This window comes from Oratosquilla oratoria, chromosome 41 (assembly GCF_046742065.1).
Source record: "Oratosquilla oratoria isolate Oo_2021 chromosome 41, ASM4674206v1, whole genome shotgun sequence".
In the NCBI taxonomy this organism is placed as follows: Eukaryota; Metazoa; Arthropoda; class Malacostraca; order Stomatopoda; family Squillidae; genus Oratosquilla; species Oratosquilla oratoria.
The window spans coordinates 30,865,710-30,882,255 of record NC_134817.1 but is presented as its reverse complement, the minus strand read 5'-3'; the positions used below and the strand labels follow the sequence as shown (position 1 = coordinate 30,882,255).

At 42.9% G+C, this 16,546-nt stretch overlaps 1 protein-coding gene across 2 annotated transcripts in view; it reads right to left on the bottom strand.

Moving 5' to 3' along the window:
• The window catches only part of IFT52 (intraflagellar transport 52), a 32,994-nt gene extending 17,977 nt beyond the window's left edge, over positions 1 to 15,017 (bottom strand). Inside the window, exons 1-6 of one of the 2 annotated variants that reach the window (XM_076178526.1) lie at positions 14,870 to 15,017; positions 13,416 to 13,549; positions 13,006 to 13,223; positions 12,759 to 12,900; positions 12,458 to 12,560; positions 12,086 to 12,265 (exon numbers count right to left, since the gene is read on the bottom strand). In XM_076178526.1, the coding sequence (XP_076034641.1) occupies positions 12,086 to 12,265; positions 12,458 to 12,560; positions 12,759 to 12,900; positions 13,006 to 13,223; positions 13,416 to 13,549; positions 14,870 to 14,884 (792 nt within the window). In that variant the 5' untranslated portion in view covers positions 14,885 to 15,017. The remainder of the gene's footprint in view (positions 1 to 12,085; positions 12,266 to 12,457; positions 12,561 to 12,758; positions 12,901 to 13,005; positions 13,224 to 13,415; positions 13,550 to 14,869) is intronic. The other variant, XM_076178528.1, reaches the window with a different exon arrangement.
• Positions 15,018 to 16,546: the final 1,529 nt, after the last annotated feature.

Here is a 16,546-nt window from a genome sequence, read left to right as displayed (position 1 = left end):
CATCTGGGGTATTGGCTGCTTGTTATTGTGGCAAAGTAGCATGCAGTTGATACTTTAGGGTCTATATGGGGTGCCCCTATGGACCAGAGCCACACATCATTTTGTCTATGATAGAGGAAAACTCTTCATAGAGAAATTGTGACACTTTCATACTACGACTGTCCCTCCGTTATGCTGTCCCCCAACCCCTTGCTGCTGTCCTGTACCATTTCTCTGAGTATTTACTTTCTGCTGTGGGGGAAAAGAATACTGCCACCAAGTATTTCCACTTGGATCGTAAGAGGCGAGAAGAAAGGGACGGGGAGTGGGACTAGGCATCCTTCTCCTTGTAGCCCCACAGGGGACATTCCTAAACGAAAAAGTAAAGGCATAAGAGGGTCTGGGAGTTTTCGGAACAGCACCCTAAGGTTTGGGTCTTTTAATGTGCGTGGATGTGGTACAGATGAGAGTAAAAGGGAAGAGATAGGTAGTATGTTTGTGAGAAGATGGATGTGTTGGCTTTGAGTGAAACTAAGTTGAAAGGGAAGGGTGAGTGTAAATTTGGGAGTGTAAGTGGGAGGTTATCAGGAGTGAAGAGAGGGCGAGGGAGGGAAGGGGTGGCTATAATAGTAAGTGAAGAGATAGGTAAACGTGTAGTGGAGTGGAAGGAGGTTTCCTCAAGGATAATGTGGATGAAGGTGAAACTGGGAAAGGAGATGTGGGTCTTTGTAAGTGCATATGGGCCTGGCAGTGAGAAGAGTGTAGAAGAAAGGGAGGCTTTTTGGATAGATTTAAATGAGTGCATAGAGGATTTAGGGAGAAATGTCAACGTAATAGTACTGGGAGACCTTAATGCTAGGGTAGGAAATGGTCCAATTGATGGAGTGGTTGGGAAATGTGGAGTTCCAGGAAAGAATGGTAGTGGAGAGTTGATGGTGGAAATGTGTCTAGAAAGAGAGTTGATGATAGCAAATACAGTGTTTCAGAAGAAAGTCAAGCATAAGTACAAATAGGAGAGGGTGGTGGATGGAAGGGTGGTAGATAGAGCGTTAATGGATTATGTAGTGGTAAATAGGACTATGATAGGAAGAGTTATTGTTGTTGTTGTCGTTCCCTAGACTGTCTGTCCGAGCAGTCCTGTCTCCCCAAGGAATGCCACAGCCGAAACTGGGTTTTCCCACAAATCCTTTATAGAGTGTATGTTGTGCTGTTTGCGTGCATGATTGTGTAAAATGCAGTCTTCCAATATGTGTTGTATGGTATGGGGTGAAGTGTTACATCCTGGGCAGCTGTTCACAATGCGGTCATCCAGCTTCTTCTGGTAACTTAGAAGTGCTGGGTGGTGGCCGCACCGCAGTCTGGCCAGGTGGACTCTGTCCTTTCGTGGGAGAGAGGATTCAGAAGGGTGGATATCAGAGGGTCTGGCATGCAGCAGTGTGTTGTCTTTCAGTGTGTTAATGGAGCGGTGAGTGATATGATTATGAATATGTTTCCGGAGGCTGGTATTTGGTGGTTGTGGAGGAAGAGAAGAGAGTATCTGTGTGTGATAAAGGTCTTTGGGTGTTGTTTTAATGTTTCTTGGCGTGTGTGGGTGTGATGTGTTTGTGGTGGCTGCGGCAAGTGTTTGTGTGCCTCTCATGTCGAGGTGGTCCTTGACTTTGAGGACTTTTGTTTCATGGTGTAAATGGTCTGTAGGTGTTGTATTTGTGCAGCCAGTAATTGTTTTTAGGGCTTTGTTTTATATGATTTGAAGGGTGTTGTGGCGTGTCTCACTGAGATTAGGAGCCAATGCAGGACTCGCATAATTCATCACTGAGCATATGCATTGTTTGTATATTGTTATATTAGTTTCTTTGTTTTGTCCAAATGTTGTTCCAGTGATTGACTTAAGTGCATTAAGTCTAGGTGTGCATTTGTTTTTTATGTTTGTGATGTGTTGTTTGAAAGACATGGATGTATCGTATGTTACACCAAGAATTTTCGGTGTGTTTGTGTGTGGTATTAGAGTGTTGTTGATGTAGAGATGAGGTATGTATTTGTGTTCTTTTGTCCAGTTGGTGAGAAGTGTTGCTGCAGCGTCTACGTCGTGGGACCACCCCCCAACCCCAAGAGTTGGGAGCCAAACAGCAGCAAACAACCCTGGCCATCAGCTCTACGCAGGTGGCACCGATCCCCAAGAGGAGCTACGCCTGCCTCAGATAGTACCACAATCCTTTTCCCAACATGCAATGTTACGTTTTTTCTGATAGGAAGAGTTAAGGATGTACATGTGCTAAGGGGAGAGGGTGGGGGAATATCAGATCATTTTTTGGTGGAAGGTAAGTTGAGAGTGGAGGATAGATGGAGAAAGAGGAAAGGGACAAAAGGTAGGGAGGTGCTTAGAGTGAACTCTTTAAATGAAAAGGAAAAGGAGAAGGAGTACAAGAAGAAGCTGAAGGAGGAGTGGGAGGGTGTGAAGGATAGAGTAGAGCTAGGTGTGGAGGAGGAATGGGGATGGTTCAAGGAGGGAGTCACAAAGTGTGCAAGGATGGTGTGTGGAACAAGAAGGACAGGAGGAAATAGAATGAAGGGTAGTGAATGGTGGGATGAGGAAACAAAGAAGGTTGTAGAAGAGAAGAAGTGAGCTTTCACAGATTGGTTACAAAATAGGACGAGGGAGTCATATGAGAGGTACAAAGAAAAGAAAAGAGAAGTAAAGCAAAAGGTAAAGGAGGCAAAGAGAAGAGCAGATGTGAAGTGGGGTAAGAGTATGACAGAAAATTTTGAAAGTAATAAAAAGGTGTTTTGGAAAGAAATTAAGAGAGGAAGAGGAGGCGAATCAAGTAGAGAAGAAAAGGTAAAAGGTGCAGATGGAGAGATGATAATGGAAGAGAAGGCAGTAAGGGGAAGATGGGCAGAATATTTTAGGGAGTTGCTAAATGTGAAGGAGGATAGGGGGAAAGATAGCTGCAGTGGGAAATGCTAAGAAAATGACCGTGATGAGTGAGGAAAATGGAGGAGAAATAAGGAAGGATGAAGTGAAGGCAGTTGTTAAGATGATGAAAGCAGGTAAGGTAAGGTAAGGTCTGGATGGATGCCATGCAGAATGTCTAAAAAAAGGAGGTACAGTGATGGTGGACTGGCTAGTGAGGTTATTTAATGTTTGCTGGAGAGAGGGTAGAGTGCCGGAGGACTGGAGGAGTGCCTGTATAGTTCCACTTTACAAGAGAAAAGGGGACAAGTGTGAATGTAGTAGTTTCAGAGGGATTAGCTTGTTTAGTGTAGTTGGGAAGGCTTATGGGAGGATCTTGATTGAGAGGATTAGGAGAGGAAGAGAGGGAGTAATTGGTGAGGAACAGTGTGGATTTACGACGGGTAGAGGTTGTGTAGATCAGATTTTTGTGGTAAGACAGATACGTGAGAAAGCTATAGGAAAGGGGAAGGATGTTTTTTGGGCTTTTATGGATCTGGAAAAGGCTTACGACAGGGTAGACAGAAAGGCACTGTGGGAGGTTATGCAGATATATGGGATCGGAGGAAAGCTTCTAGGAGCTGTCAAGAGTTTTTATGAGAGTAGTAGAGCTTGTGTCGGGATTAGAAATGGAGAGAGTGAGTGGTTTGAAGTAAAGGTGGGACTTCGTCAAGGATGCGTTATGTCGCCCTGGCTGTTCAACTTATACATGGATGGGGTAGTGCGAGAGGTAAATGCAAGGGTGGTGGGTCAGGGATTGGAGATGGTTAAAGAAAATGGAGAAAAGTGGGAGGTGAGCCAGCTGTTGTTTGCTGACGACACTGCGCTTGTGGCAGGATTGGAGGAGGGACTGAGGAAGTTGGTGACAGAGTTTGGGAGAGTGTGTGATAGAAGAAAGCTAAAGATAAATGTGGGTAAAAGTAAAGTGATGAGATGTACAAGGGGTGAAAGTGGCAGTAGACTGGAAGTGAGCATTAAGGGAGAGCGACTGGAGGAAGTGGATAGTTTTAGATACTTGGGTGCAAATGTGGCAGGAAAAGGTGGAGTGGAGGTGGAGGTAGAATGTAGATTGAGAGAAGTGAGTAAATGCCTTGGTGGATTAAAAAGTGTAATGAGGAATAGACATTTGGGAATGGATGCTAAGAGGAGACTGTATGAAGGAGTGATTGTGCCAACAGCACTGTATGGGGCAGAAACATGGAACATAAGAGAGGAAGAGAGAAGGAGTTTGAATGTGTTTGAGATGAGGTGTCTGAGAAGTATGATGGGGGTTACTAGGCTAGATAGAGTGAGAAATGAGGAGGTGAGGAGAAGAACGGGGGTGGAGAGAGAATTGGGAGATAGGGTTGATGAAAGAGTATTGGGATGGTTTGGACACATGGAAAGAATGAGTGAAGAAAGACTAGTAAAAGAGGTATGGATGGCAGATGTGGAGGGAGTGAACATGAGGGGATATCCTAGGATGAGGTGGATGGATGGGGTGAAGGGGGCTTTGGGGAAGAGGGGAATGTCTGTTGAGGAAGGACGGGAGAGGACAGAAGACAGGGGTGGATGGAGAATGGTTGTATATGGATAATGTTGTGATGCATGAGGTGGAATGGGCGGGGGGATGGGGGGGGGGGTGAGGTAGTATGTGTGAGCAAAATTTGATGCAGTCCGAAGGGATTTATCCCCGTCTTCTCCTTTTATGCATGGGGGGATGGAGAGGGGGGTCGCCGATTTAATGAAGCAGCCTTGCTATGGATGTGCTGTGTCTGGCGACACTGCTACCCAGGGCACTGGACAAGGTGCAGGGATGACCCGTCATCCAGGAGGTGCTAAGATAAGAGGTAGGGTGGAGGGGTGTGGAGTGTATTCAGGGATGGAATGGGTGGGAATGATTATATGCCTTTTCCTTTTTGGCTACCTCCCTTGTAAGGGGGAAGAAGCCTTAGTATATGTATGTATGTTATGGATCTGGAAAAGGCTTACGACAGGGTAGACAGGAAGGCACTGTGGGAGGTACTACAGAAATATGGGATAGGAGGAAAGCTGTTAAGAGCAGTCAAGAGTTTTTACGAGAGTAGTAGAGGTTGTGTTAGGATAAGAAATGGAGAGAGTGAATGGTCTGAGGTAAAGGTGGGACTTCATCTGGGATGTGTTATGTCACCCTGGCTGTTCAATCTATACATGGATGGGGTGGTGCAAGAGGTTGCAAGGCTAGTGGGTCAGGGGTTGGAGATGGTTAAAGAAAATGGAGAAAAGTGGGAAATAAGCCAGTTGTTGTTTGCTGATGACACTGCGCTTGTAGCAGGATCAGAGGAGGGATTGAGGAAGTTAATGACAGAGTTTGAGAAGGTGTGTGAAAGAAGGAAGCTGAAGATAAATGTGGGCAAAAGTAAGGTGATGAGATGTACAAGGGGAGAGAGTGACAGCAGGCTGGAAGTGAGCATTAAGGGTGAGAGACTGGAGGAAGTGGATAGTTTTGGGTGTGAAAGTGGCAGGAAAGGGAGGAGTAGGGGTGGAGGTAGAATGTAGATTGAGAGAAATGAGTAAATGCCTTGGTGGATTAAAAAGTGTAATGAGAAATCGACATCTGGGAATGGATGCTAAGAGGAGGCTATATGAAGGAGTGATTGTGCCAACAGCACTGTATGGGGCAGAAACATGGAACATAAGAGAGGAAGAGAGGGGTTTGAATGTGTTTGAGATGAGGTGTCTGAGAAGTATGATGGGGGTTACTAGGCTAGATAAAGAGAGAAATGAGGAGATGAGGAGGAGAACAGGGGTGGAAAGGGAGTTGGGAGATAGGGTTGATGAAAGGGTATTAGGATGGTTTGGACACATGGAAAGAATGAGTGAAGAAAGATTAGTAAAAGAGGTGTGGAAGGCAGAGGTGGAAGGAGTGAATATGAGGGGGCATCCTAGGATGAGATGGATGGATGGGGTGAAAGGGGCATTACAAAAGAGAGGAATGTCTGTCGAGGAAGGTCGGGAGAGGACAGAAGATAGGGGTGAGTGGGTGGGGGATGGGGGGTGAGGACGTATGCATGAGAAAAAAATTGACGCAGCCCGAAGGGATTTCTCCCCGTCTTCTCCTTTTCTGCATGAGGGGACGGAGAGGGGGGAGGTCGCCGAATTTATGAAGCGACCTTGCTGTGGATGTGCTGTGTCTTGCGACACTGCTTCTGACCCAGGGCAGTGGACAGGATGCAGGGATGACCCGTCATCCAAAAGATGCCAAGATAAGAGGGAGGGAGGAGAGTGGAATATGTAGGGAATGTAATGGGTGGGTGTGGTTTCTATGCCTTTTTCATTTTGGCTATCCCCCATGTAAGGGGAAAAAAGCCTTTGGTATATGTATGTAATACAGTCAACTCTCAAAAATCTGGATATCAAAAATCAAGATTTCATGAAGATATGGTCACTCTTTTGGTAAGCTATAGTAATCCCTCCCATATCCAGATGGCCATTACTTGAACATTTCAGTATACAGATGTTGAGCTATGGCAGTTATCCCATTATACAGTAATACTACCTTATATTCTCTTCATTACACACACTATATATACATACATATACCAAGGCTTTTTCCCCCTTACAAGGGAGGTAGCCAAAAAGGAAAAGGCATAAAATCATTCCCTCCCATTCCATCCCTGAATACACTCCACACCCCTCCAACCTCCCTCTTATCTTAGCACCTCCTGGATGACGGGTCATCCCTGCACCTTGTCCACTGCCCTGGGTCAGAAGCAGTGTCGCTAGACACAGCACAACCATAGCAAGGCCGCTTCAGTAAATTGGCGACCCCCCCTCTCCGTCCCCTCATGCATAAAAGGAGAAGACGGGAAGAAATCCCTTCGGACTGTGTCAAATTTTGCTCACACAAACTAACTCACCCCCCATCCTACCGCCCATTCCACCTCATGCATCACAGCATCATCCATATACAACCATTCTCCATTCACCCCTGTCTTCTCCCATCCTTCCTCAACAGACATTCCCCTCTTCCCCAAAGCCCCCTTCACCCCATCCATCCATCTCATCCTAGGACATCCCCTCATGTTCACTCCTTCCACATCTGCCTTCCATACCTCTTTTACTAGTCTTTCTTCACTCATTCTTTCCATGTGTCCAAACCATCCTAATACTCTTTCATCAACCCTATCTCCCAACTCTCTTTCCACCCCTGTTCTCCTCCTCACCTCCTCATTTTTCACTCTATCTAGCCTAGTAACCCCCATCATACTTCACAGACACCTCATCTCAAACACATTCAAACTCCTTCTCTCTTCCTCTCTTATGTTCCATGTTTCTGACCTATACAGTGCTGTTGGCACAATCACTCCTTCATACAGTCTCCTCTTAGCATCCATTCCCAAATGTCTATTCCTCATTACACTTTTTAATCCACCAAGGCATTTACTCACTTCTCTCAATCTACATTCTACCTCCACCTCCACTCCACCTTTTCCTGCCACATTTGCACCCAAGTATCTAAAACTATCCACTTCCTCCAGTTGCTCTCCCTTTATGCTCACTTCCAGTCTACTGCCACTTTCACCCCTTGTACATCCCATCACCTTACTTTTACCCACATTTATCTTCAGCTTTCTTCTATCACACACTCTCCCAAACTCTGTCACCAACTTCCTCAGTCCCTCCTCCGATCCTGCCACAAGCGCAGTGTTGTCCGCAAACAACAGCTAGCTCACCTCCCAATTTCATCCATTTTCTTTAACCATCTCCAATCCCTGACCCACCACCCTTGCATTTACCTCTCGCACTACCCCATCCATGTATAAGTTGAACAGCCAGGGTGATAATAACGTATCCCTGATGAAGTCCCACCTTTACCTCGAACCACTCACTCTCTCCATTTCTAATCCTGACACAAGCTCTACTATTCTTGTAAAAACTCTTGACAGCTCCTAGAAGCTTTCCTCCTATCCCGTATAACAGAAAAACCTCCCACAGTGCCTTTCTGTCTACCCTGTCGTAAGCCTTTTCCAGATCCATAAAAGCCCAAAAAACATCCTTCCCCTTTCCTATAGCTTTCTCACATATCTGTCTTACCACAAAAATCTGATCTACACAACCTCTACCCGTCGTAAATCCACACTGTTCCTCACCAATTACTCCCTCTCTTCCTCTCCTAATCCTCTCAATCAAGATCCTCCCATAAGCCTTCCCAACTACACTTAACAAGCTAATCCATCTGAAACTACTACATTTACACTTCTTCCCTTTTCCCTTGTAAAGTGGAACTATATAGGCACTCCTCCCTCTCTCCAGCAAACATTAAATAACCTCACCAGCCAGTCCACCATCACTGTACCTCCTTTTTTTAGACATTCTGCATGGCATCCATCCAGACCAGGTGCCTTACCTGCTTTCATCATCTTAACAACTGCCTTCACTTCATTCTTCCTTATTTCTCCTCCATTTTCCTCACTCATCAGTCATTTTCTTAGCATTTCCCACTGCAACTATCTTTCCCTCCCTATCCTCCTTCACATTTAGCAACTCCCTAAAATATTCTGCCCATCTTCCCCTTACTGCCTTCTCTTCCATTATCATCTCTCCATCTGCACTATATATACATATATATATATATAAATGTATATATGTATATATACATACATATACCAAAAGCTTTTTCCCCCTTACAAGGGATGTAGCCAAAAAACAAAGGCATTAACCACTCCCACTCATTCCATCCCCAATATACTCCTCTCCCCTCTACCCTCTTATCTTGGCACCTCCTGGATGACAGGGTCATCCCTGCATCTTGTCTACTGCTCTGGATCAGAAGCAGTGTCACAAGACACCGCACATCCACAGCAAGGCTGCTTCATTAAATCAATGACCCCACCCCACTCTCTGTCTCCTCATGCAGAAAAGGAGAAGACAGGGAGAAATCCCTTCAGGCTGTGTCAGTTTATTTCTCATACATACTCCCTCACCCCCATCCCCCACCCACTCCTTTCCATGCATCACAGCATCATCCATACACAACCATTCTCCCCTATCTTCTGTCCTCTCCCGTCCTTCCTCAACAGATATTCCTCTCTATCCCAAAGCCCCTTTTACTTCATCCATCCATCTCATCCTAGGTCTCCCCCTCATGTTCACTCCTTACTGAGTGATTGTCCCAACAGCACTGTATGGGGCAGAAACATGGAACATGAGAGAGGAAGAGAGAAGGAGTTTGAATGTGTTTGAGATGAGGTGCCTGAGAAGTATGATAGGGGTTACTAGATTGGATAGAGTGAGAAATGAGGTGAGGAGGAGAATGGGGGTGGAAACGGAGTTGGGAGATAGGGTTGATGAAAGAGTATTAGGATGGTTTGGACACATGGAAAGAATGTGTGAAGAGAGATTAGTAAAGGAGGTGTGGATGGCAGAAGTGGAAGGAGTGAACATGAGGGGGTGACCAAGAATGAGATGGATGGATGGGGTAAAAGGGGCATTGGGAAAGAGGGGAATGTCCGTTGAGGAAGGACGAGAAAAGACAGAAGATAGGGGTGAATGGATAATGGTTGAGTATGGATGATATTGTGATGCATGGAAGGGAGTGGGTGGGGGATGGGGGGTGAGGATGTATATGCGAAAAATAATTTGATGCAGCCTGAAGAGATTTCTCCCTGTCTTCTCCTTTTCTGCATGAGGGGATGGAGAGGAGGGGTCGTCGATTAAATGAAGCGACCTTGCTGTGGATGTGTTGTGTCTTGTGACACTGCTTCTGACCCAGGGCAGTGGGCAAGATGCAGGGATGACCCATTATCCAGGAGGAGCCAAGATGAGAGGGAGGGAGGGGGTGAAGGGGAGTGGAATATGTGGGGATGGAATGGGCGCCACATTAAAAAATTCAGAAATCTTAGCTGCAGCTCAGTGCTCCTTGAATACTGTGAAGGCCGTGAGATGTGAGCTGGAGAACTGCAACAGAGATGTGGAAGCAGTGGCTAGCAGGAAGGATCGTAGCTGGCATTCTGACTCTGCCTGCACAATGAAATTCTTCGAGAAGCTGGAAAAAAAGATGTGGCAAGATCCAGGCAAGGCAATGCAGACCTTGGTGAGAGATGGGCGTTGGAGTGGCGACTATGAAGAAAGTGCTGGAGGGTCTTTGCTACTCCTCATACAAGAGGTGCAAGGGCCAACTACTCACCACCAAGGCCCAAGAGAACCACTTTACGAAAGGTAAGAAACTCCTAAACAAAGTCAAACACCCAGTTGAGTCAAGGATACTCTGGTTTTTCTCAGACGAGAAGAACTTCTCCCAGGACCAATTGCACAACAACAGATGGCTAGCCTACAGTCTGCACAAAGTCCTGCACTTCATGAAGACCAAGTTCCCTCAAACTGTGATGATCTTTGGGTGTGTTTCCAGTGAAGGCCACATCATATCACCCCACATCTTTGAAGAGGGACTCAGACTCACTTCAGATGGCTATACTGAGTTGCTGTCCACTGTTGTCAAGCACTGGGTGGAGAGGGTGGCTGCAGGAAGACCATATGTGTGGCAGCAGGACTCAGCTCCATGTCACACCTCCGGGAAAACCCAGAAATGGCTGTCTGAGAACTTCTACAACTTCACTAGTCTCAACATCTGGCCCCCAACCCCAACTCGTCTGATTACAACCCCATGGACTATAATGTGTGGGGCGCAGTTGAAAAAGACACCAATCATAACCACCTGCAACACCAAGGATGAACTGATTGCCAGGATTTTCAAACTGGTGTTCAGGGATCTCTTGAAGGACACTGTGAAGGCCACGTGCTGCAGGTTCAGGTTCCTACTGGAGGCTGTGGTGGAGGCTCAGGGCAGCTTCTTTGAGTAAGCTGTATTTGGCAAAAGATCCTCTAAGACAGGGGTTCTCAGCCTTACTTGGCCCATTCACCCCTTTCACCATTTGTCAGTATGTCATTCCCCCCCTCCTTTCCAAGATTGTCTGTTACGAAAGGTACACTCTAAATAATATGCAAATATTACTAAAAATAGATAGGGTTGATGAAAGAATATTAGGATGGTTTGGACACATGGAAAGAATGAGTGAAGAAAGACTAGTAAAAGAGGTATGGAAGGCAGATGTGGAGGGAGTGAACATGAGGGGACGTCCTAGGATGAGGTGGATGGATGGGGTGAAGGGGGCTTTGGGGAAGAGGGGAATGTCTGTTGAGGAAGGAAGGGAGAGGACGGAAGACAGAGGTGAGTGGAAAATGGTTGTATATGGATGATGTTGTGACTGCATGAGGAGGAATGGGCGGGGGGGGGTAGTATGTGTGAGTAAATTTTGACGCAGCCCGAAGGGATTTCTCCCCGTCCTCGCCTTATATGCAAAGGGGGACGGAGAGGGAGGGTCGCCGATTAAATGAAGCGGCCTTGCTGTGGATGTGCTGTGTCTTGCGACACTGCTTCTGACCCAGGGCGGTGGGCAGGGTGCAGGGATGACCCGTCATCCAGGAGGTGCTCAGATGAGAGGAAGGGTGGGGAGTGTATTTAGGGATGAAATGGGTGGGAGTGTTTTTATGCCTTTCCCTTTTTGGCTACCTCCCTTGGAAGGGGGAAAAAGCCTTGGTATATGTATGTATGTATGTACTAAAAACCCTTTTATTTTTTCCAAATTAGTATATATTTTTCCCAAATTAGTATAAATCCAGCCCAGGTGACAGGCCAGATAGGCCAAAACCTATAATTGCTTTCCTCACCCCGTAAGCTGACTGTGGTCACAAATCACCCCCAGAAATCCCAAAATTCCCCCCTGGGAGTGAATTTCACGCCTAATGAGAACCCCTGCTCTAAGAGATGCACTTTGAATTTTGAGAATAGATCAATTTTTGGCCATGATATGATGTTTTTCTTTCCTTTCCGAAAAAGTGTCAAATTTATCCTTAATACCCTGTATATATATATATATATATATATATTGTAATAATGAAATAGAATAAAATAAACAAAATAAATAAAAGAATGCACCCATTTGAATTTGGAGTTCTCACATTATCACAACACACACATCATCCACCCACTTCTCTATTACCAGGTATCTGGATGTCTTGGTGCTAACTGCAATGGCTGCCTCTGTTGTCATCATTTATTACACTTGTTTACTGTATATAACATTCTAACAGCTAATATATAGCTCAACATACCACAGAAATGAAATGAAAACATACCTCTGGATCATCAGCATCAATTTGATTTAATTTGAAGTCCTTAGCAGTAAGGAATTGAAAGATTACATCTTTAATTTTACTATTCTCTTCTCTGTCAAGGAACTGGTCTGTGAACATGTGACCTGAACCAAGCACAGCAACACGTCCTCCTTTGCCTGGATGTTCGTAAAATGCACACACCTATTGGAACAAAGATTTATTAGAATCTTCAAGAACATGTTTGACACATCATTCAAGTATTCTTATAAAAATAAATATAGTACATTTCAATGAGACAATCTTTCAGTATGTACTGTTATACCATTCAGACATTTTTAAGCAATCTCCCTGAAAATTGATATATCACAATAAAGAAAAATATTTCTGTCTTACTGGTCTGTTAAGAGGGAATGACACACTTCCTGTGGAAAGTACAGCGACTGCTGGTCTTGCTACACTTAAAGTTGCTCCAAAGGGATACACAAAGGCCATGGATCTATAAGAAAGACCTTATGAAACATGGGATTTTAGATGCATGGCAGTTTCAGAACATAATCATATATCCAATAAAAATCATATGAATATTCTGAACAAGTTATCTACCTTATCAAGTTCTTATTTTCAAATGTCCTGCAATTACAGACACCAAATGTCTATCAAAAAATCATAGGAAGATTATAAACCTCTTACCTACCTGCTACGAAGAGCATCATCAATGATGAGACCAGGGATGTTTTTCCCAGCTTCTTCAAGTAATGCCCGATTCAAAACACCATTTGTAATAAGACATTCTTTGGGATGAAAATACTTGTAGTAACAAGTACGAACCACAGAATCTAAAAGAGATGAAACATTAATCAATAAAAGTCCATTTCATAAAAAAAATTCACTAATCTTCACTGCCAATTTACAAAGACTTTGCATTAAGCTCTTAATCTTACCATTGTTAACTGAGATACCATACTCCTCAAGCAGAAAGTTGATATTCGTGTTTGCTTTCCGTTCTCCACCTTCTTCCATGAGGACAAAGAGACTTCCACCTTCTTCAACATGTTTTCTCATAATGGAAAATTGACCCTCAGTAAATTTCTGACGTGGACATGCTAGAACAATGACTCCTGCCTGGCTAATAGCCTCTTTATTCAAATCATCCCTGTAACTGATAAATCATAAATAATTAGCACACAATTTGGATACAGAAACTGCAATAAAATGAAAAATTATATAAAATGTAATCTATATATATATCAAAGGCTTCTTCCCCCTTACAAGTGAGGTAGTGAAGTCAAAGGCATGTGCCCATTCTATACAAGTATAGAATGTAATACTATCACAAATTCTTGGAACATACCTTATGACTTTCCAGTGTGCTTTGAGTTTACGATGTAGTGTTCTAAAGGCTTCATTGAGGCGAAACAATTCTCCCTTTGATTCATTAAAGAGAATGGTGCTATTCCTCTCCTTGCCTTCCATTCCTGCCCCCTGCTGAATAAGTTGAATGTTGTATTCAATGTGAGCCATTGGAAAGAATACTATACATCATGCATAATAGAGGAGAGAGTGTTGGATTTTGAAGATGGTCAGCAGAAAGATGATTCTCTGATGCACAAACAATATAAAATTGAAAATACCCAGGTTCTAACCCTTTAGTCTATTAATATCAATTTCTAGGTCCTGCACTTATCAATCCACCTTTCAGTATCTGCACTTCCTATGATGAACGTAAATTTGATGTGGCACCATATTTGATGACTTTAACTGCCTTCGGCTTTAGACTAAAGCCATCACAGCCTACAGCTCTGTTTCTTTTTTTTTAAAGACAGGAAGGGAGCGTAAGCCCAGAGGGAAAGGGAGGAATTTCTCAAAAAATACATGAAAATAATTTCAAAATGAGTAGACACATATTTCACTTTTATCCTTTTAATTGGGAGTAATGGAATATGGAGCTATAGACTATTTTATAATCTATTCATTTCAATTTTATGGAAATTTATCAAAACTGAGAAATCATATTAAGCTGTCAGAGTAACAATCTTGGCAAAATGTACATACTACTGTGACATAAAGATTAAGAAGTCATGGAAAACTTTCTTTGAAATATCAGGAATACAGATCAACATTTCAGCAACATTAATGAAGCAAACTGTTACCAAGAATACTATGACAGTCTTTCGTCATCTAGCTATATTGGTAGCTAGTCTAATGCTAACCTTTGACATGGGAGTCATTGCTGAGATTCAATCAGTAGCAAATGCGTCACTGATCTCACCACTGTCCATTCTACTCATTTCACAGAGCCAATATGTTAAGCCTCCTCTTGAATTCCACCAATAAACAGGGTAGTTAATGACTAATGTCGTCGGAGGGAATGAATATTCCAGGCATCCACATAGACAAACTACTAGAGATTCATCCCAGACCTGAACTGATGTGCTTATGCCTCATTTGTACCATCCAGTCGCTCACATTGGTCATAGCAGGCTTACAAATGGGTTTTTAATTTGACAAATATTACTAAAGATTACTAATATATTAAATATATGAGAGAAAACCTATTCATTTCAACTTTTACTCTACAAGAAAATGAGAACATAGATATTTCTTTCTGAATAATTCACCTTTGTCTATGTTTGAATTATTAAACAATACATATTCAAGTACATAACATGTTCAACAAAATCCATCATAATTTTTTTCAGAAAAGCATTCACCAAATACAAGATGTAAAACAACAGAAACCTCGGTAAGGGTCAATAATTTTATAACAGCTTAATGAATACAGTAATTTCATAATACTATCCTTACCGAAATAGGTGCCATTTTCTACTAATTATCTGTAACGATTAATTTCCACACCTATCACAATGTTTATGTTTGACTGTTTGTTTACATTTGAGTGTGAGCGGCGGAATGTATTGAAGGAAGGAACACTACTGGTACGTAGAAATCTTATGATGAGGAATTTTAATGCTTCGTAGAACCATTTTAAAGTTTTATGCTATTATGAACCATATTTGCCAATTTCTTTATAATTTGAGCATAAGTAACAGACAATATATTATATATCTATCATTAAAATGCTTTTATATTTGAATTTTGCCCAGTTTATTACACTCAGAAATAGTACGGTAAATATCAGTCCTTTGTCAATGATAAGGTGCGCCATGTTTATCTTTGAGGAGTTGTGAATTGTCTTTCTATCTTTCTTTCAAGTCTCAAATAAAGACTTCTTTACAATAACTTGGTGGGAGGCTGTGCTTGCGTAAGGAACCAGATATCTGGAGAGACAAGGACTGACATGTGAGTTGTATGAATTTTGAAGTGACGACCTTGAAATAGTGAAGTCCTGGCAGGGTTGCCATAGCTAATATTATCACATAAGCTATAGCAGCTTTGACGGTATCAGAAGGCCTTCTGTTTATTTTGCTGAACTCACCTGGCCTCTAGTGTCGTACTGGAGAGTTTTGGTCATTTTTATAAAGCAGGAAGGCACGGTGCTCAGGACTTTAAAACAAGGTGTCAGACATTTTACAGGTGTAGGTGGAAAGTCTTGTAGACCAAAACTTACCCAGCATTTCCTGTCCCTACTTTTCTTAGTTGTTCTGTTCAGGTGCAACACTTTTGCAGAGCAAGTTCATTTGTAAATGCACTGTGTGGTGAACATTGTTGTGTAATATACTGGTCCCATGGCTTAACATTTTCAAAAACTTCTCCACTCATTTAGACCCAGTTTTTCTATTAAGTTCAAAACTAAAGATGACTTTGGAGTACTGTCCATAGAACAGTATTTTCATTTTAGTGTAACCTTGGGTAATGTAGATAGTTGCAGCATAAACCAATTGCATTGATTTGGTCAACAAACCTACATTACCACTTAGTCTTTGTATGCCATTCCTTTAGTTTAGGATATCGATAATTATAATGGGTTTACAAATGATAGCAAATACTTGACAAGTACATCATTATGTCTTATGATTATTATTAATGGTATAAGGGCAAATGATGAGAACCTGTAAATGTGGTCCTGCTAGATGGACATCAATGGTAATCATTTCCTTACTGCCCATTTTTAAAGATTAGTCAACACTTTTCTCTTCCATATGGAGGTGCAACCAAAAAGGCATTACTCTTGGTCACATGATTGAACCCAGGGTCTCTCCCTGCTAAATTCAATTATATTTCCTCCGCCTTTTCACGTAAGGAGAGCTGACAATTGGGTGACTACTTCACTTTTTTTTACTGATAAGAGTGAGTGGCATAGCAATTGTCCCACATTTGTACAACATAGACAATAGAGCAAGATACATTTCCCAAAAGAGATCAATGAGAGGAATTTGGGACCATTGCCAACCATTGTGGGGCTACAGATTTTCAATCAGTAAAACTCTGGGACAACAGTAATTGATATACTCTGTTTAGTATATATGGGGAGTTTGGGTCATGGCCATCTTTGGAATAATAGCCCACAGGATTACGTATGTA